The sequence below is a fragment of the Lactuca serriola genome, chromosome 3 (assembly GCF_051521515.1).
Source record: "Lactuca serriola cultivar US96UC23 chromosome 3, Lser_US96UC23_V15, whole genome shotgun sequence".
Lineage (NCBI taxonomy): Eukaryota > Viridiplantae > Streptophyta > Magnoliopsida > Asterales > Asteraceae > Lactuca > Lactuca serriola.
This window is the reverse complement of record NC_136410.1, coordinates 59,067,319-59,089,241: the sequence shown is the minus strand read 5'-3', so window position 1 is coordinate 59,089,241 and position 21,923 is coordinate 59,067,319. Positions and strand designations below refer to the sequence as shown.

General features: G+C 36.6%; 1 protein-coding gene across 4 annotated transcripts; it reads left to right on the top strand.

Annotated features, from left to right (window-relative positions):
* Positions 1–17,644: 17,644 nt before the first annotated feature.
* LOC145092384 (berberine bridge enzyme-like 22) lies at positions 17,645–21,172 on the top strand. Of its 4 annotated transcripts, XM_079030318.1 has the most exons (3): positions 17,645–18,138; positions 18,447–18,495; positions 18,571–21,172. In XM_079030318.1, exon 3 carries the CDS (start codon positions 19,471–19,473, stop codon positions 21,052–21,054), a length of 1,584 nt encoding a protein of 527 aa, XP_078886444.1. In that variant the 5' UTR covers positions 17,645–18,138; positions 18,447–18,495; positions 18,571–19,470; the 3' UTR covers positions 21,055–21,172. The 4 variants fall into 4 exon arrangements, with proteins under 4 accessions (XP_078886444.1, XP_078886445.1, XP_078886443.1 ...); XM_079030319.1 differs by lacking the exon at positions 18,447–18,495; XM_079030317.1 differs by having other exon boundaries at positions 17,645–18,495.
* The last annotated feature ends 751 nt before the right edge of the window (positions 21,173–21,923 follow it).

Sequence of the window (21,923 nt, the reverse complement as noted above, 5' to 3'; positions counted from 1 at the left end):
ACCAACCAGAGTTATATCAAATCTGTACTAAACGTCATGGAATGTTACACAATATCAGATTATAGCTGCCCAAAGCTAGACAAGTATCAAAAGTTCCTTGAAAACGACTTCTACATTGACGTTGGACTCATGTCTGTAATTGAACACATTCCAGAAACAGTAACTATACCCAAAACTTGGTTCCGTTTCCTCACAAAAACAAATCTTATTGAACTCGGAGAAACACCGCCTTACTACCCAGGTATTTCTCTAAACCCTCCACACAATTCAATATCTTTCTCTCATACACTTGCTTTTTACTTATTTTCAGACTACATCGGTGTCCTATCGAAAATCAGGGACTGCACGAAAATAGGTGGAGAATCATTTGTCCTGCTTATACTAACAGACGAAAGGTATCTATAACAACCAACAAAATTTAATAACCATTACTCTCATATGGAACTAATACAAAACAATGATTTCAATGTATCAGTGGCAGTGAAATCGCAATCAACCTATGGAAGGACTGTATAGGAAATCCACAAAAGTTCGACCGCGCCTCCCTACATCCACCACCCGCAACAACTGTTGTTGCAGTCACGAACCTAAAACCGTCCATCTCAAACGGTATTATACCATACATACCATCACACACATACCGTCACCAACTACCATATTGTCCCTGGTCATATATCTAATGTTCAAATCATTTATGTACAGGAGCACTACGTCACGGCTCATCACACGCCACGCACATCTATGTCAACCCCGATATACCAGAAACAATATCTCTTACAAACCTGTAACGCATACATATTATACACACAAATTACATATATCACATTCAATACTCTATAATAATAACTCTATCACATCAGCTTTACAGGACCCTCACGACCGCTACCACCAATACCAGGAACACCCACTACTCTATACGAGATGAAGTCAAAAAACAGATCAAAACTCCTGGTAATATCAAACTACTGCTACTCTATCGACATACACTAATCAACTCACCCATTTCCATGAACCTACAGGACAAAACCTTCCTTGTGCGTGCATCCATTAAAGACTTTGTCTACCAAAATAGTTGGTACCAAACCACCTGTCCAAATTGCAAAGATCCGATCTTTAGAAGAGGCAAAAATTGGTTCTGCAGCGCTCATGGACATATCGACAAAGCAAACTACACGTAATTATCATTCGATTAACATAATATATTTAATTACCCTACATACACAATATTAACGAATATGTGACGTTAATAGGTACAAACTATCCGTCATCGTTAGTGATGCGACCGACACAATCACCGCAACCATGTCAGAGACCTCATGTCGGAAACTCCTAAAATCAACCCTTGACAACATCCTATCCAACAACCCGCTAACAGATGGACGTTTTCTACCTCAGTCCATTACAAATCACAAAGAAGAACCAAAGAAAATGTCCATCCAAATGCTCAGAGGATCATCTCCACAAAACATACGTTTCATAATAATAGACCACGAGACATTAACAATGACGACCGACACGTCTATCCCGACAACACCGGCTCCAACCCAAATAGCAAGAAAGCAACAAAACGACACCTCACCAGAGCCATCTACAGCAGTTCAAAAAGTTGCACGGTCCTTATCGTATGACCCTTCAGGTACATACATATTCACATACAAAAAAATTTACATGCATATGTTTAAACAATCTACTGACACTTAGTGAACACAACACAGGTTCTACACCGGAAAATATTCCAAAGCAGTCCAACAAATAACAACCAAGTTGGATGCTCAACATAATGACCCTCTTCCAGCTCTACTAATGTCTCTATGTTTAGTCTTACAACAATAACATCATGACACCCTCTTCTCTTGGATATGAATGATGCTATCGCAATGTTGTTTTCGTCTCATATTCTTAGTTCACACTTTCACATTCCGATATTTTTTCAACACCAGTTGTTTAACCCATTCAATTTCGCAAGGATCACAAACACACATTACAAACAACTACAAACACACACAGACGTCAAATAATAAATTTATAAAACAATACTCACACAAAACAATCCAAATAATCACTTTATCATTATATACGTTAAACTTTACCTACAAACATTGTCTAACCAATGAAGACTCAAAATATTAACAAAATAATATTAAAAAATTGGTGAACATCAGAAAAATCAACGGTTGATTTATACAAAAAATAGAAAACCAACCCTTCACATTACAACCTATACATACATTTAATACCAACATTAAATGGAATATCTAACCCTATACCCTAAAGCTACCAAAAAAAAAGCAAAAAACAACTCAATGTTCATTACATCCGCCGCAGCCATCCCACTTCCATCACTTCCCAGGTGAAAATTAAATGCTCCATATTTACTGCAACTCAACTACCACCAGTTGACCCTATAAAACGAATCCAAGATGAATCGCCATTAAACCAAAAGCATACAACCACCATGGAAACCATCATGCAGAAACTCATCGGCTACCTCCAGATAATGAAGACCTCCTTAACCAACCTCCAGCAAACGTACACAACAGTCAACACAGACATGCAGACACTACTACACGATGCTCCAGAAGAACTGCCATACAAAGAGCTCACAGTCGCTACCCAAGTCATTGCCGACCTTGACAACATTACTGTGCTGATGCTCGATATGTTCGGGATGATGCAGGAAAACATGTCGGAAGCAATCGATGTGTGTAGCAAAATCCAGCACGACCATCAGGCACCGTGACATACCAGCACCGCTCTTTTCTGCAACATCAACCTCTTTTGCATCAGCTTCTATGAAGTAAAACCATGTAATAACGTTGTAATGAAGATATCTTTTGCATCTACTTATGTAATCTAAAATGATGTAATGACTATGTAATGAAAAAAAATCCTTCCGTATATATTCTGTAACGTATCTCATACATCCACTATAAAGATAAAAACAGTCGATCCATCCAGCATAAAGACAATCAAAAAAAAATTGTGTCCTTAATCCAAAAAAATCAAACCCCCGCGTAGCGGGGTCACTTTCTAGTTGTGATTAAGTCGGTGCAAAGGAAGGAAAAAGAAGAAAACCTAGAAAAAGAAATTCCCTTTGAAATTACTATGACAACGTTTTCTCGAATCCATTCATAGATATGTAGGGAAAAAATTATTACAGCAATCTACGAAAATAAACAATGTTTTCTCAAATCCATTCATAGGTATGTGTTTAACACATTGGTTTTAAAACAAATTTGTACGCAACCGGGTGTTTGTTTCAGGATACAACAGTTTGAAGTGGTTCTTCTAGACCACCCGAACCCTCAATATGCATAGATTTTACCTTCGATATAACAATAAAATGAAGAAGACAAAATGTAACATCCCAAAAAATTTCATGCCAAACTAAAACTTTTTCAAAACATTTAAAACCATTCATCATTACAAAGTTTGTTTTCAAAATATCTAATATCAGAGTTTGCTCATAAACATAAACAAATCATGAGGAGCTATACGATTATGCATTCGCCGTGTCGCGATCCTCTGATGTACCCGAAACAATAACTGAAACTGTAAGCCCGAAAGCTTAGTGAGATCCCTCAAAATACCAACACCATGCAAATAACCACATCATATAACAATTACAGAGCAGCATACATAATAAGCCTTCAGCCTGACTGGACCGCCTCACAGGGCCTACAGCCTATCTGGACCGCTCCCGAGCCTTCGGCATGATTGGACCGCCTCACAGGGCCTACAGTCTATCTGGACCGCTCACCGGGTATGTTGGCCTACATCACAAAGCAGGACCGCCTCAACCCAACCCCCAATCAACAAACAAACATGTGCACATAAATATCATACGCTAGCTCATATCATATAACAGTCAAACTGATCTATCAGATCACTACTCATAGCAACATCCCTAATAATCGGGGGTATTAACCTAACCGGTCACTTACATAGCATCATCCTATAACCAGAACATTGACCTAACCAGTTTACTACACATAATCATATCACCATCCTAACTACCAGGATGTAATCAATAAATATATCATGCCATAACAAGATACAATCCATAAAGGGTCGGCCTTGGTGCCTTAGACCCTGTTGATATAGTGAGGATAACTCACCTCACAAATGTCGACTCGTAAGATAAGCTCGAACTCTCGAATCACTGCCATGAAATCCACCACCTATATTCATTGTAAACCATACTTGTAAATTTCCAATCTTTCCAAAATGTCTTCCAAAAGTCAACTGGTTTACCCATGGTCAAAGTCAAAGTCAACTGTTAAGGTCAACGGTCCATGTTGACCTCAACTCGTCGAGTACCTTCAGCTACTCGCCGAGTTCCTTGTAATACTCGCCCGCTCGCCGAGTCACCGAAGTCACTCGTCGAGTTCCTAAGGCTCGCGGTCGAAGCTCCATGGCCACTCGTCGAGTTTCCCCCTTGCAACTCGACAAGTTCACACGCATCCAACGGTTGGGAAAAACCCTAACCGACTCGCTGAGTCACTCTACTCACTCGCCGAGTCTTCAACAATCTTCATCGGACTCGCCGAGTTGTTCATCTAACTCGTCAAGTACAGGACCATCTTCATATGACTCGCCAAGCCGACCATGCGACTCATCGAGTCCCTTCAATCCTTCATCCATACAGATGCTTTTTAAGCCATGGAAGGCCTCCAAACTACAGATCTAAGCTCTTAGGGCATGTTTATCACGTAAAGTTGCAAACTTTACGTGCATGCAAGATGATAATGGCCCAAAATAAGCTAAAGAAGTGGCTCAAGGTAAGGGAAAGGCCATAGCTTGACAAGGGCTGAAACTTTATGACAAAGAGGGGCTAAAGGAGTCCAGATCTGAGGTTGCAAACCTCAGATCTTGACCCAGATCGGAGAATCACCACACAAAACCCTAAAAAGGGCCCCAAACCGATAAATGGAGAGATCTAACTAAAAGAGAGTCAAGGTAACAACTTGTTACCTCCAAAATGATGCCAAGACAGAGAAGAATTCGAATCTACAACAACTCCTCCCTCCAAACTTCTTGAACTCCAAGCTTTTACTCCAAAAATCCCTCTTCCAAGATAAGAAGCACAAAAATATAGGAAACACACACGAATTAGGGTTTTTGAACTCAAGGGAGGCAGTAAGAGAGGCTAAGGGGGATAAGTGGTCCTTAAATAGGGTGCAAAACCCCGAAAATCAGGGTTTCATCCTCCAGCTCCTACTTCTCGAGTCCCTTCTTGGTCTCAGCGAGTAGGTTACTAAAACACGCAAACCAACCCGCTGCTACTCGACGAGTAGGGCAGCCAACTCGTCGAGTAGACCTTGAAATCAATACAATTCTCACAAAACCAATACCTAAAAAATCGGGTCTCGGTACATTTTGGTTGCTTTCTTGGTGTGTCTCAAATGGTTGAGGAATGGTTGTATTTATACAACAAACCATAACCAACAACCAATTAAATTGTCATTAAAACACAATTCATAACCAACATTATATTTAATATCATTTTTAATTACGAGTTGTAACCGAAAATTGAGCATCAATTTTTGATTAAACTGTTGGATTAGTGTCTAAGCCCGTAACTATATTTGGTATGTACTTTACTCGGTTGTGCATGGTCCTTTTGGTTGCCTTCACCAAAGCAACTAGACAGGATGATTTATGGAGAGAGAGGTTATTATGGTTTATTAATATATTATAAGAATAATATATTAAAATGGAAATGATATAGTTTAATTAATATTAGTCGAGAATTAATTAAGAATTAATTTTATGGCAGAAAGAGATTAATTAAATAAAGGGGACTGGAACTGTCAATTGTGTGATAGTTGGTTTTGGGCTGTGAATCTTCATGGGCATAAGGGGGACGAAATTTAGAGTGGAATCCCACTCTAATTTTGTGCCACACCTTAAAACCTGAACGGCGGAAACGTTTCGGGGCGGAGGACGTCATGTACAGTATCACAACAATGCATAATAGTAAACAAGCAAAAACATCATCCATTGCATTAATAATATAATTTTAATACAAGTGTGTTCTGTATAGTTATAAGACACCAAAAATATGAATCAAAATAAGAGATGAGTCTTGAACGTGCTCCATCTTCTCAAAACCTGGTCATCGGTACCTGTCTGCTGGTGACCTGAGAATACAAGTTATTTTGAAAGCGTAGATCAGCATTAAAGCTGGTGAGTTCATAAGTATTTTAGTGTCATTGCTTGTATGAAAGTGTTTGTAAATGTTTGATGTAAATGTTTGTAATAGTTTGTAGTAAATGTTTAATGTAAATGTTTGTAAGAGTTTGTAGTAAATGTTTGTATCTCCTAGAAAATCCTATATTTTCTACTAAAAGTAACCTTCTACCAAGGCCCAAATGTTTTGTGTGTTGTTTTGTTTGTAAAAGTGTATATTTCCCAAGTATGAGTATCATTACCAAAATATAGTTTACATTACTGTTTATGCGAGAAGATCACAATGTCAATGCAATGGGAAAATAACAGTGTACAGTAGTATTATATGTAAGTAACTACCAGTGTACTAGCTACCTTAAACCGGTTTGTTAATTAAGGTAAAATGTGATGTGATTGTAACCATACTTGATAGAATAGTATAACACAACGCTCTAAGGCATCGAAATGGCATGACATTAGTCACCCGTAAACCTGCAGGTCCCACTGTAGCTAGCAGCAAGGTGTAGGATAGTCAATCTCGTATAGGTCTATACACCAACTCACGCTCTCCTTCTAGGAGACTCTGGTTGCAAAACATGACACAACAATTGATTGCCATGCCACGAAGTAGTGGCTCACATTAATGTTAGAGTGTTCTAGTGTTTGTATAGTATGTTCTAATGTATTATATGTTCTCTCTGTACTAGTGTATTGTATGTTCTCATGTATAGTATAGTGTATGTTCTCTTTGTTTCTCATCATAGTATGTTCTCTTGTATAGTGTAGTGTATTGTATGTTCTCTTAGTTTATCATCATAGTATGTTCTTTCTGTTTCTCATAATAGTAAGTTTGTATTGACTCATGAATGAACTGACTTTTGTATGTTTCATTGTATTAGAAATAGTGAGTAGTAAAACTCTAAACTATACCTATTAAAGTTTACTAGTAATGTTGTTTGAATGACTGAGTATGTTTATACACCTTTGCTACTCAAAGGTGTTGGGACTATGGTAAAAGCTTTTATATCTATACACATATACATACTATATAATTAAGGATCAAACGACACTCAGACAAACAACAGGGTACTCTAAGTCCACAACCAAACAAGGAACAGGAAATAAAGTGAGTTATCAGTCCTAAGTCCTTCCAACCTTATTTATATAACTATATGTCACACCCCCGAACCAGACGGCGGAAACGTCCGAGGGATCTTGTGACTTAAATTGAATACCATCACAATGAATATACATGAATCATAACATAATTCATCACCATGCATTGAAATATTACAACTGATATTATTTACATCCAGTACATTGTTTAGACATTACAATTTCATAACATAAACTTTCTGATAAATAATTTAAGCAAAACACCATGACATTACTTGGTACTTATTCTTCGGTTTACCTGTTACCTGAGAATACAAGTTATTTTGAAAAACGTCAACATATGAAATGTTGGTGAGTTCATAAGTAATGTTGTGGTAAAATGATTTGGTGTAGTTTGTAAAACCCAGAAAATCCGATATTTTCTAAAAAGATCATTGTTTATAAAAAGTGTGAAGATCCGTGAATATATGCTTGTTGATTTTCAAAACATGTATAATTGTTGAACTTTTGTATAAATCACGCAAGTGAAAATGTTGAACTTCCTAAGAAAACCCGATCTTTTCCCAATACATAAACTACAGTGATTTCTCTATTGTTATACCGTTACGACGAATGATTTTTGATTTCTCGGGTAGCGTTGGATTAATTAGGGTTTGTGAGTCGTTATAATCACGCATAAAGATGACTAGTTTATAACAACATGTTACGAATGATCCTTAAAGGCGTCGCCCGTTACTACTCACTTAATCCAACCCCCATGATTACTCTTGATTAACGCCCTGAATCTGTTTACTGGATTTCTCATAAGCTCAACAACCGAGGAGAAAGGGGAGTACGAAGTCCCGTTATTTCTGTGAGTTATTTAAGGCTATCGGGAATGCGAAAGACACTTGGCCCAACTCGCATTTGACTTCTCGACCTCACTAGCAGTACTAATGGGCCACTAGGGCCCAATAGCACATTAGAGCTGTTGAAAGTCCTTTTACATGAAATTGGGTCATAGGAGGCCCAATAACACGTAAGCATATTCCCTTTCGGCCCAAAGATCATGTTAATGGGCTAGCAAGGCCCAACAAGCATGATTTGAAACTTCCAATCCCAAAGTTAGTAAGTTAGCTCATCATAGTTATCGCGTGTTTATTGAAATGCGTTGGTTTAACGATTTTGTTTTATTATTGATTCGAGACCGAATCAATTCGTTTTATAACGATATTTGTTGTTGAGAGTGTATTTGTTTTCCGTTTCGTCGGTAGTTGTGGATCTTGTATTTTGTATTAAAGAATTAATTTGTTTGAAAGTGGAATTTGACCCTTTTCACTACCCTTCCTTTATAAAAATAACACTTTTGGTCCTTTTATATAAAAGAATTTCATTTTTAGTCCTTAAAACCCTTTTCTTGACACTTTTGTATTATTTATTTGATGAAAACACAATTTTAACCCAAAATTTACTTTGTTGATAGCTTCAGCCCCTCCAGAATAGTGATTCTCGGGTAGGAACTCATTTTCACAACTTTTATAGTTTTGACCCAAAATCTAAAAAGTTTACATTTTTGGTCCTTTTTGATAATGAAAAGCAATTTTGACCCTTATAAACATTTTTTATGCTAATTAGCCCCTGTTTTACATAAAGTTACAATTCCAGCCCCTCAAACTTATCATTTTCGCATTTTGAGGCTTATTGGGCCGAGAAGCCCATAATTAACCCATTAGGCTAAAAATTTACATTTTAAGTCCCTTGAAATTTCTAATGTTCAGAAAAATATTTATAGAAACTGTTTTGACTCTTTTAACCTTCAATAAACCGTGACTTGTTGATTTTTACCCCAAGTTTGTATTTTTGACAATTTAAGCCCAAAAATGGGTTTTATGTTAGAATTTGTTCATCATGACCTTATAAGATATTATTCTTGACTTGTTTAGTGTAAGATAGCTTAATTTATGTTTATTTCCTTTCTCATGTCTTAGATCTCGGGTTTACACCCTTTTTGGTAACATATTCATCACAATACACATGAAACCACACACATACATGCATCAAATCACACATAGCATACATATACACATAGATCTACACATTTTTCTTGTATTCCCCCCCTCCCCCATAATACTCATACAAACCGAAAAGAAAGGGGTATGAAGCTCACCTTGAGTGTGGTTTCGGTTTTGAAGAAGATTGGGAGAAGTTTGGTGCTATTTTCGGCCCTAGCAAGTTCCTTGGATGGATCTCGAACTTAGTGGGTTCTAAGATGCAAGATCATGAATTTGAATGGATTAAGAGGTGATTTTGATGAAAAGAAGTGAGTTAGATCATAGATTTAAGCATGATCTTACCTTAGATGATGAATTTGTGGGGTAATCTCCTTGAAAAGCTTCCTAATCTTGAAAACTTGGTGATGAAAAGAGAGAGTTTCTTTGAGAGTGTTCAAGTGAGATGTGTGTGTGTATGTGTGTGTTTGTGTTGTTTCGGCCGAGAGAAGAAGAGAGAGGGGGAGAGAGATTAAATGAAGTGATGGTTGCATGGAAATATGGGTTACATGCATGGAAATCCAAGAGAAAATGATGAGGTGGCATAACAAAAGTCAACTTCCATTTCTTTTCTCTTTCTTTTTTTTATATATAAATATAGATGGGCCGAGAGAAAGGAAGAAAAGAAAAGAGTTGTTGAGCCTTTGGTGCTTAAATCCAAATCATGGGCCCATGTTGATTGTTTTTCGGCTCATTGGACTCTTAGGGTGCCTCACGGCCCAATTTATCAAAGAGAATAAATTTTATGGCCCATTTAGGTTAATTGGATTTGTTATGGACCAATAAGGCCCATTAAAGTATTTTATCTCATTCTAGGCCCAATATGGCCCAAAATGTTAAAATAAATGAAAGTGGGTCCAATTATAGCCCATTTAAGAGTTCTAAGCCCAAGATAGTCAAATTGGAAGCTTATTGGCCCATTGGGCCCAATAAGGAAATCCTAGTCCAGAATGGACTTAAATCGGGATTTCTAGGGTTTCCAATTATTTGTTTACTATTTGCAGTGCTTGTATGAAGTGTTTGATTGATATTCTGTTGTTATTGAATAAGCATCCTACATGCTTTCACATTGTTGGTTCACATTTGTTATCATTGTTAAATGTTTACAAGGCATCGAATTTCCTAGTTGTGACATTCTAACACTCCTAAGTGTACATGCAACCCTAAATACCTTGGATCTATGTTTTCTCTATTATACATGCAAATATGAACTTTCCAAGGTATTCATCCTAACTAGCATAATAACATTGGTTCATATGAATATATCAAGTTAGAATTACATACCTCTTTGATGTAGAATGTATTCATGAAGCTTGAGTGCCTAATGTCCCAAGTGTGACACCTCAAATGGTTCACACAACATCATATGCACTTGGAAAGACTTGAGAGAATATACACACTTCATGAAAATTGGCTAGCCCTTTCTCACATACTCTAGTGCGGATTTTGTCAACAATAAGATGCTTATATAGTTAGTGACAATTAGGGTGAACCCTAATTGTCATGGCTTTCCATTTCCTTGGATCCATGGGTTCAAATATACCATGGAGCATCTTATGGGTTTTAGCCCAACTTGACAATCCATGAAGCATTAGCCCACTATACAAGTATGGATGATTTACACAATCAATCCATATATTTAATTAGTCTTCTTTTGATCACATAATTAATCCTAGATTAATTCTTGATCAATACTAATTAAATAATCTTATTAATATATTAGAACATATATTATATTAACAAACCTTAAGTGTTATCTCTCTCATTGTAGTCTATCCAAATGCATGATGCCATGCAACCCAAATGGACCATGTCGGGTCGGGTCAAGTCTTACCAATTATAGTTATGGACTTAGACATTAATCCAACAGTTTCCCGAATGATTTTTGGACTTGTGAGAGTGTTGTCAGGAACTCGTCCTTTAGCTAACTGCGTGTCGCCCACCTCAACCCAGCACAAAGGGGATCTGCACTTTCGGCCATAGAGGGCTTCGAATGGAGCAACCTTTACGCTCGTGTGATAACTATTGTTGTAGGAAAACTCGAAAAGGGGTAAATGAGTATCCCATGCCTTCTCAAAGTCAATCACACAGGCTCGCAACATATCTTCCAAGGCTTTGATAGTTCTCTCACTTTGTTTCTCCGTTTGCGGATGGTAGACTGTACCCATGTCCAGCCTAGTTCCTAGGGAACTTTGTAGCGACTGCCAAAACCTTGAAGTGAATCTACTATCTCTATCAGAGATAATGGATATGGGAATACCATGCAGTCGTACGATCTCCCTGATGTAGGTTCTAGTAAGCTTCTCCATCTTGTCGGTTTCTTTGATGGGTAGGAAGTGTGCGGACTTGGTTAACCTATATATGATCACCCAAATGGTATCGAGACCACCCGTTGTCTTGGGCAACTTGGTTATGAAGTCCATGGTGATCCGTTCCCACTTCCATTCCTACAAGAGTAAAAGTGATATCTTGGGCCCCTCGATGATTTGGTTTGAATTATGTCACACCCCCGAACCAGACGGCGGAAACGTCCGAGGGCTATTGTGACTCAATTGAATACCATCACAATGAATATACATGAAACATAACATCATACATTACCAAGCATTGGAATATTACAACTGGTAGCGTTTACATTCAGTACATTGATCCATAATATTACATGCCCAAAAGTAAATTGTTCGGTACTAATTAAAACAACAGCAAGACGTTACTGAGTACATTTTTCCTTTTCGATTTACCTGTTACCTGAGAATACAAGTATTTTGAAAAACGTCAACATATGAAATGTTGGTGAGTTCATAAGTAATGTTTGAAATATAGTGGTTTGTATTGTTTTGAAAATCGCCAGAAAATCCGATATTTTCTGAAAAGAGCATAGTATAAAAGGTGTGAAGATCCGTAAGTATGCTTGTTTGTTTCTATAAATGTAAAAATACAATTTGTAAAACTCGGTATGTAACTCGTAGGTGTATTAATTGAAAACCCTAGGAAAACCCGATGTTTTCCTAATACTTTGCATCAAATAATTTATATCCTGTTATTTCGTTACGACAGGTGTATTCGTTGAGTCCCGGTGACGTTGGATTAATTATGGATTGTGAATTGTTATAAACACACATGAATGAAAATGACTAGTTTACAACCATACAAATGATCCATTAGGCGTCGCTCGCACTATTCACTTAATCCAAACACCCGGACTTCTTGTAGCCCCACAACCGAGGAGGAAAAGAGGGTACGAAGCCCCGATATTTTCCGTAAGTCGTTCAAGGCTATCGTGAATGCGAAGGGCCCTTAGCCCGACTCGCATTTGGTGAATTCTCGACTTTACTAGCAGCACCAGAGGGCCCTTGGGGTCCAACAGCACAAAGCCTGTAAAAGTCCTTTTACACGAAATTGGGTCATATAAGACCCAACTACATGTAAGCGAGTTTTCTTCGGGCCTAAAGATCATGTCATTGGGCTAGCTAGGCCCAACAAACACGATTTGAAACTTTTGGGCCCAAAGACGGTGTATCGACGTCTGGTGTATTCTCACGTGTGTATTGACTTCCCGAATTTTCCGCGTGTGTATTGAAGTTTCGTCGTGTTAGTAATTTCGGATTCATTATTGATTCGAGACCGAATCAATTCGTTTGATAACGATTTTTGGTGTTGAAGGTGTATTATAATTCGCCGATAGTCGAGGTGCTAGTATTTCATCATGTCGGATTTATTGTCTAAAACATTAGGATGTTTCATTATTGCAGTCCCTTTCTTTTTGGATAATTTACACATTTAACCCTTTGTATAAAATAAATTTCTATTTTAGTCCTCAAACCATTTTTCTTGACACTTTAGCATCAAAACTTGTAGAAAAATTATTTTTCAGCCCAAAGTTATTTGAAAAACAGTTTTAGTCCACCAAATGAAATTTTTCTCGGCTGAAACCCTTATGTTCGCAGTTTTTACACTTTTGGCCCAAAATAGAAAATTTTTGCATTTTTGGTCCCTTTTAAATATGAAAAGCATTTTTAACCCTTGAAATGGACTTGGAGCACTAGTAGTCCCCTGTTTTACAGAAAATCACAGTTTCAGCCCCTCTAATTTGAAAATCTCGCATATTGGGCTTTATTGGGCCGAAAAATTCATTTTTGACCCATTATGCTTAAAAATTTCACATTTAATCCTTCAAAGAGAATATTTCCAGAAAAATACATTATTGAAACTGTTTTGACTCATTTCATCCATCAGAATTTGTATTTTGTCATTTTGGGCCGTTTAACCTTATATTTTTTAACATTTTGAGTCCAAAAATTGGATTTTTAGCCTAATGAGTTCATATTAACCAACTTGGTTATTTTTCTAGAAATGATTTGTGTGTAATAATATGTTTAACACTTGTTTCATACATCCTAATGAAAATCTCGATTTTAAGGACATTTTGACTAGTTTCAACACCATAATCACATAAGAACATGTAAATAAACATAGAAATCATACAAAGCATACATATACTCATAGATCTACACATTTGCTTGTATTCCCCCCCAACAAAACTTATAAAAACCGAAAAATAGGGGGTATGAAGCTCACCTTTGGGTGTGGTTTCGGTTTTGGAGGAGAATGGAAGAAGTTTGATGTTGTTTTCGGCCCTAACAACTTCTTGAGGAGATTTTCGGACTTAGATGGTTCTAGGGAGTTAGACCATAAATTTTTATGAGTTAAGATGAGATGTTTGATAAATCAAGGAACCTAGATCATAGATTTAAGTATAAACTTACCTTGGATGGTAGTCCTTGTGAAAAATCTCCTTGGAATGACCTTAAATCTCGAAAATTTAGAAGGAGGGAGGAGATGTCCTTCAAAACTTAGAGAGGATGAAATGAATTTTTGTGAGTGTATGTGTGTGTGTTCGGCCGAGAATAAGAGAGAGGGAGAAGAAGTAGATCTTGAGGTGACATGTGCATGGAAGTATGGGATAGGTTGCATGGAGAACCAACATGCAAAAATGAGGTGGCTATGAAAGTCAACTCTTCCTTCTTCACGGGCTTGGGCCGAAATTTGAAGAGAAGGAAAATATTTTTGGGCTTTATTGTCCCTAAGCCCATACTAGAGTTAGGTTTGATGATTGTTGGCCCTATAAAATATAAGTGTGATTTTTATACTTTGTTGGGCTAGTTTAGGTTAATTATGGTTCATAATATTTAATTTATTTCATTCTAGGCCCAATATGGCCCAAAATGTTGAAATAAATGAATGTGGGTCCAATTAGAGCCCATTTAAAGGTTCTAATCTCATGATAGTCAAATTGGAAGCTTATTGGTCCATTGAGTCCAATAAGGAATTCCTAGCCCAAAATGGACCTAACAAGAACTTCCAGGGTTTCCAATTGCTTGTTGACTATTTGTAGTACTTGTATGGTGTATTGGATTGAAGTTTTGTTGTCATAGAGTAAGCATCATACATGCTCTTAAGTTTTTGATTCTACATTTTACTTGAGTGTAGTGATTACAAGACACAAAATTTCTAGTTGTGACAAATTATGTGTCGGGCCAGGTTAGGACAAAATTGATGTGTTCAATTGAGTTCTATGTTAGACGAATTAGAGATCGAGAAACAGACTACTGGACAATAAGTATGACTATGTTCCATGTGATTGTCCACACGATATCTTGAGAACAAAGGACTATACGATCCCTTATCTAAAGGACGTGTCAGAGTTCGACAACGACTTTTGAGAGCTACGATTGCTAATCGGATTTTGAAGTCGTACTTGCATATATAGTTATTAGACTTATCTAAGTAGGAGACTGTTGGATTAGGTGTCTAAGTCCATAACTATATTTGGTATGTACTTGACCCAGTTGTAACATGGTCCTTTTGGGTTGCCTTCACCAGAGCAACTTGACTGGATAATTAATGGAGAAAGAGGTTATTATGGTTTATTAATATATTATATGAATAATATATTAAAAGAGAAATCACATTGGTTAATTAATATTGGTCAAGAATTAATTAAGAAATTAATTTTATGGTCAAAAGATATTAGTTGAACCTAGGGGACTGGAATTGCATTTATAAGATAATAGGCTGAGGATCCCTTAGAAAGGGGTGGACGAAATCAAAGTGGGAAGCCCACATTGAATTCGTTTAAGGCCTTGTTCTGGAAGGTTCCTGTGGACTGCTTAAGGCTTAAGCAATCCAATTAGGGTTTTGATTGAAACCCTAGCAGCTCACCTATATAAAGGACCATAGGACTTCACAATTCGGCTACCACTTGAACCCTAGAGATCAAGAGCCGATTTTGATCCTCCTTCCCCTCTCTCCAAAGATCATCCAACTTGCCTTGGTGTTTGTGATCGATTAGAGGTATTACACTTGTGATACTAAAGCTCTCAAAGGTTGAAGATTCTTGCTACAATTGAAAAGTAATCATCTAAACTTATTTTAGTTATTGTTTTCGATTTTGTATGCTAGTATTAGGGTTTACAAGCTTTGGGTGATTTGCATGTACAATTAGAGAAACCTAGATCCAAAGCTTTAGGGTTTGCATGTGCACCATAGGATTGATGTAATACTCAAAACCCATCAGTTTGTGTGTGGCGGATGAAGGTGGTGGTGGTGGAGGTGATATGTAAATATGAGGGCTTCTATGGTAATGGTGACTGGCCCCAAAAGGTAAATTTTGACTAAGGGGAAAAAGTGAAATAATTTTCCGATATGTTTGGGCATTAACGAACCAAAAAACTACTTTGGGCATAACTTTTTTTGTGTAAAGTTATGGACTTTTATTTAAATAACCTACACAAACATAAGACAAAACTGCAAAAATGGTCGGTCGCTGTGGTATGTATTTTTTCCGGGTTTTGGTCAAAGCCTCAAATTTTTTAGATTGATGGTCCTTTTGAGAAACTTTGGTTGTGGTTTTGGTTCCTTGGTACACTGAAATGACTAATATACCCTCTTGATGATTATTTTCCTAAACAAATTACTAAAATCGTCCCTATGGTTTGTCAAAATTTTGTGTTTGGTCCCTAACCTTTTTTTTTGCACCCGGACCGTCCCTATAATTTGCTTTTGTTGCGTTTTTGGTCCCTGGTTGATTTAAAAGACCAAAATACCCTTATTGGTTATTTTAATTATTTTTCTTTATTCAAAAGTTATTAAAATGAAAATCTTTTTTTTTTGTGGGTCCCACCCAACATTTTCCTTCGTCTACCTCATTATCTTCTTCCTATATCTCTCTCAAATTAATCGACATTCCGATTAGTCCCCACCATCTTCTTCTTAATCGACATTCCGACTAGCATGATTCTACTTGTATCCCCCCATGAAACATTTAAAAACATTTAAAACATTGATTAAGGGGTATGAACTCACCTGTAGTGAGTGGTACGGATGAACTGAAGATGTAGGACTGCTAGGTGTCAAGTGAAGTCTTGAACACACTCTATGATCCTAGTTAACATATAATATCACATATATGTAACAAATTAGTCTATAAAAGCCAAAGGAGAAGAAAAAGAAGAAAAAAATGGTCGTCTCAAGAAAAGAATTTCTCAATCTTCAATCCAAGGTTGATCAAATCCTGGCCGCAGTCAAGACTACTAAACCGCAGTCTGACGATAATCCTGTGCCACAGTCCTTAATCAAAAGGATGGAACGACTGGAAGCAAGGGAACGAATGGTTGCTGAGAGAATTTCTTATTTTAGGGGTGGGCCATATATATATATATATATATATATATATATATATATATATATATATATATATATATATTTCTAAATTTTAAATAATTATAAAAACAAAAAAATAATTGTAAAATAAATATGAAGGATATTAGTCATTTCCAATAAGGTAGACACAAAAAAAGGCAACAAAAATAAATTATAAGTATGGTCCGAGTGTAAAAAAAATTAAGGAGCAAACACAAAAGTTCAATAATTTGTTTTTCTTATTTAATGTTTTTTCTATTTAAATTAATATTTTATTAAATTAAAATATAGGTGTTCTCTCTCAAACTATATGCATACCAGAAAGCACAAATGTGTTTTTAGACTGCACAGAGTGGGTGCGGGAAAGGGGTGAGGGAAGCTTCCCTCACTCCTGCACACCACTTCGTGGGTGAGGGAAAGGTGAGGGAAAAAAGCTGCGGGAACACTGCGGGAACACTCTTTCCCTTCATGCTATTGGTCAGTTTTTTTTTTTTTTTTTAATTTTCTTTAATATTTATAAGATTATATACCTACTAAATTCTTACAAGATAATATATATATGGAATATATTAAAAAAAAAAAAAAAAAAAAAAAAAAAAAAAAAAAAAAAAAAAAAAAAAAAAAGGTCTTCCACCCATTCCTGGAACCATCAAACGAGTTTGTCGGCTCCTTCGTTGAAGCTTCAAACACAAACTCCTGGTACATTGTTCTTTCTCTGCTGTCTCCTCCATTCTCCAACAACGTCGTGCCAGAAAAATCATAGAATCATTCTTTCTGATTATATAAAGATGCAATCAACATTCGTGTTCCATCTGTCTGAGCGATAACTCTGTGCATCACTCTTATTCTTTTCATTAGTAATCACTTGCAATTCGATAAGCAATGCTCCATAATCCGTTAAGCATCGACTGTAAATTTGATTAGAATCGTTAATTTTGTGATCGATTTAAGGGTTTAGGGTTTTAGGTTAATTTTGGTCACCGAGATTAATGCGCCTTCACTTTCAACCAATTTTGTATCTTGGAATGCCAATCCCTCGCTTCCGCGGCCAAGCGCTAATCCGGCTCTGGTAATACTTTTGTGTGCTTGTGTTCATACAACGTTGACAAGGAAAATCTATAAGGTTAGTAATCGATTTCTTACTAATTCATACACTACTCTGAAGTCTATTAGGTTTGTCAATCAGATAATTGTTTTAATCGATTCAATTCTCACATATTGATTTTAGTTCTTTCGTTTTGTTAGTAAATCCTTTTTGTGAAATTCTTAATCTCGAATCTATATATTTGAGTTGTAAAGCCACTGCATATCAATTTGTAACTGTATGTTAGAGATTTTAAATCTGTCGAATTACTTTGCAATATCCCTCTGTATTAAGTAATTAGTCCACACCTTGGATCCAGTCTACTTACAGTCATAATCTTTATGCAGCTATGTTGATGATTCTCATTAATCTGTGAGCTTCTCCAGCAATGATTTGGTATTACCAAACTTTAATGTCTTTTTAATCTTGATGCTCAGAGAACCTTGATTTGGATCTGTGTTCGAGTTGCAGGTGTTCTTGCTAATTTCAGGAACCAATGGTTATTTTGTTCTCAATCGTGATGAAGATAAAGATGTTCTTGAATGATGATTTCAGGTGTTCTTAGTGGATTATTTTGTTCTTATTTATTTAAAAAAATCAAAAAGAAATCAAACAGGGGCCATTTAGTCATTTCAATTTAGTGGATTATTTTGTTTAGTCATTTCAATTTAGTGGATTATTTTGTTCTTATTTAGTGATTTGTACGTTTCCTGAAAAAATGCATATCATAGTGATCATTTTTGCATTTTTGTCTAAACATAAAAACTAATGCAATAAAATCACCTAATGCGACGTACACAAGCATAAAAAATAAAGTGTTGCCGAACAAGAGAGATTCTCTAGTATAACATATAAAATAAAAAGATGTTTGTAAAGGATTATAAAAAACAAAAATCATACTTAATTGGATATTTGTTAGTTCCAAAATCCACAATTATTTGATTGAAGAACTTGAACAGACAGTCGAACACCATTTGAATTGAGAACCAAATGAATTTTTAAGAAATTTTTTTTTTTGCTTCATTACATTTCGTCTTGGCAAGTTATATTTTCCAAATACATCTTTTAACATTGTTTTTTCAGTTTCAAGAGACATAGGTTAATTTTTCATAGGATAGTATTTATGTCTAAAAGAGAATCTTACATTAATCGTTATAGTACAGTATATAAGCACTATCAAAGATGACATCTCTTGCATTTATACCTTTAAATAAGAGGGAAGTGGTCATTTCTTTGCATTGTAATTATCGTACCCCTTATTGTTGATGACAAATGCTTGCCTGCAATTATTCTAACCCTATAATTTCATCGTCATTATCCTATAAGTAACCACTTAGAAGAACACCAACAAAGTAAACCTTAGCAAAAGTTATGGCCCATCTCCCTCTAGTAGTAACTTATGTTTTCTTGGTTGCAATTGGATCTACAATACCTATCGATGCAATTGCAACCCGCAAAACATTTCTTTCTTGTATGAATAAATCCTTTGTCCCGTTTGCTACAACCTCAAGATACGTGTACACACAAGACATGCCAATGTACTCATCCCTAGTGTCTTCTCAACACAATCCTAGGTGCTCTAATTCAACTGCATCTAAAAGACCAGTTGGAATTGTCACACCAGAAAACGAAGCTGAGATACGTGCAGCTATTCTTTGTAGCCGAGAACAAGGACTCCAAGTCAGGATCCGAAGCGGTGGCCATGACTATGAAGGCCTTTCATACATTTGCAAAACACCTTTTATCATTATTGACATGAGAAACCTTCGTTCAATTACCATCGACATTAAGCATGAAACTGCATGGGTCCAATCGGGGGCCACACTCGGGGAGCTTTACTACCACATCGCAAAGAAAAGTCAAACTCACGGATTCCCGGCGGGGATATGTCCAAGTGTCGGTGTTGGTGGCCACTTTAGCGGTGGAGGGTTCGGTGCCATGGTGAGGAAATACGGCCTAGCGGCCGATCACATCATCGACGCTTACTTAATAGACGCGAAAGGGCGGCTCATTAATCGGGAAACAATGGGTGAAGATCTTTTTTGGGCAATTAGAGGTGGTGGAGGAGCGAGCTTTGGTGTTATTATCTCATGGAAAATCAAACTCGTTAGGGTTCCGCCAAAAGTTACGGTGTTCAACGTTCACAAAAGCATGAATCGACAAAATACCGAAATTGTCCATCGATGGCAACATGTTGCGCATAAGGTTCAAGATGAACTTTTCATTAGAGTAATTATACAATATATACACGATGATAAGAATACATCCGTTCAAGCGTTGTTTAACTCGTTGTTCTTGGGAGAAGTCAAAGATCTAATCCCGTTAATGGACGAAAGCTTCCCGGAACTAGGGTTAGAACCAGAAGATTGTACCGAAATGAGTTGGATAGAGTCGGTTCTCTACTTTGCAGGATTCACGAGTGGGGAACCTTTGGAGGTGTTACTTGGAAATGAAACTGACCCTTACGTAAGCTACTTCAAGGCAAAATCCGATTTTGTGACGAAAACTATACCAAAACATGTATTTGAAAGAATACGGAAAAAGTTCCTTCAACAAAAACTTGTGTTCTTGATAATGGATCCGTATGGTGGACAGATGAGTGAGATCCCAGAATCTCGTATTCCATTCCCACATAGAGAAGGGAATTTGTACAACATACAATATTTGGTGAAATGGGAAGTGAATGGTGTTCGGGCATCAAACGAGCATATACATTGGCTTAGGGCGTTGTATAGGTACATGGAACCTCATGTCTCAAAACACCCGAGAAGTGCGTACCTTAATTATCGAGATCTTGACCTCGGAACAAACCCACATGCAAACACGACTTACTCTGAAGCTCGTAAATGGGGTGAGAAATACTTTAAGGGAAATTTTAAAAGATTGGCTCAAGTTAAGAGGAGTATAGACCCATATAACTTTTTTAGAAATGAACAAAGTATTCCACTTCATTAAGGGAGGGAAGAACATATGTATCAGTAGTAAAGTGGAAAATGTAATTTGCCCATGCATCTAAAATAGCTTAGTTGTAATTCAGTAAATTAAATCAAGAATTGCTATATTAGTTCCATAACCAACATCAAAATCCCGATTGCTATTTAAAACCATATAGCTAATAGCTAGACTACAATATAAATTATCATCTGGCTGATAGATTTATATATAAATGATTATTATTCAAACAGCAATTGCCTTAACCAAATTGACTTCCTTTCTATTGATCACTTTCAAAAAGATGTTTTTTCTTGTTTATCTCGATTTGTGGCTCCTAACCCTCAACATAATTTCGACAATATTATTATTTTGACCAAGCCATGTAAGCAGCCTATTTATCAAAAAATACAAGTAAGAAACTTGTTTTTCACTCTACTGATTAAATTTGACAAAACAATAAGCGATCATAAATTACGAGTTTTATTGCAACTGAAAAATATTGAGCTTAAAGAGTTAAAGTTGAACAAAGAAACCAGGTATCCAATTTGGGTCCATGACCGACCCACAAGGCCACAACTGGTCTAAGACCAGCCCGTTTTTTTGGGGCTGTCCAATTCAAGCCCAAATAGCCAAACCGATTAATAAACGTTTGAATTTTTATGGTAAACACCGTTTCAAGAATAGTATTTAGAAATATGGCTCATTTTGATCTGTGTCGATCTAAGTGTATATGTTTTTGAACCAGACATTATTTGTTTTTGTGGGACAGTGATTTCAAAGATGATGTATAATGCGTAAACAAGTTGTAAAGCCTAGGGGTGTTCGTTTGGATGGATCGGTTTGATCCGATCCAATCAAGTGAATCCAAATTGATTTCGGTTTTCAAAACA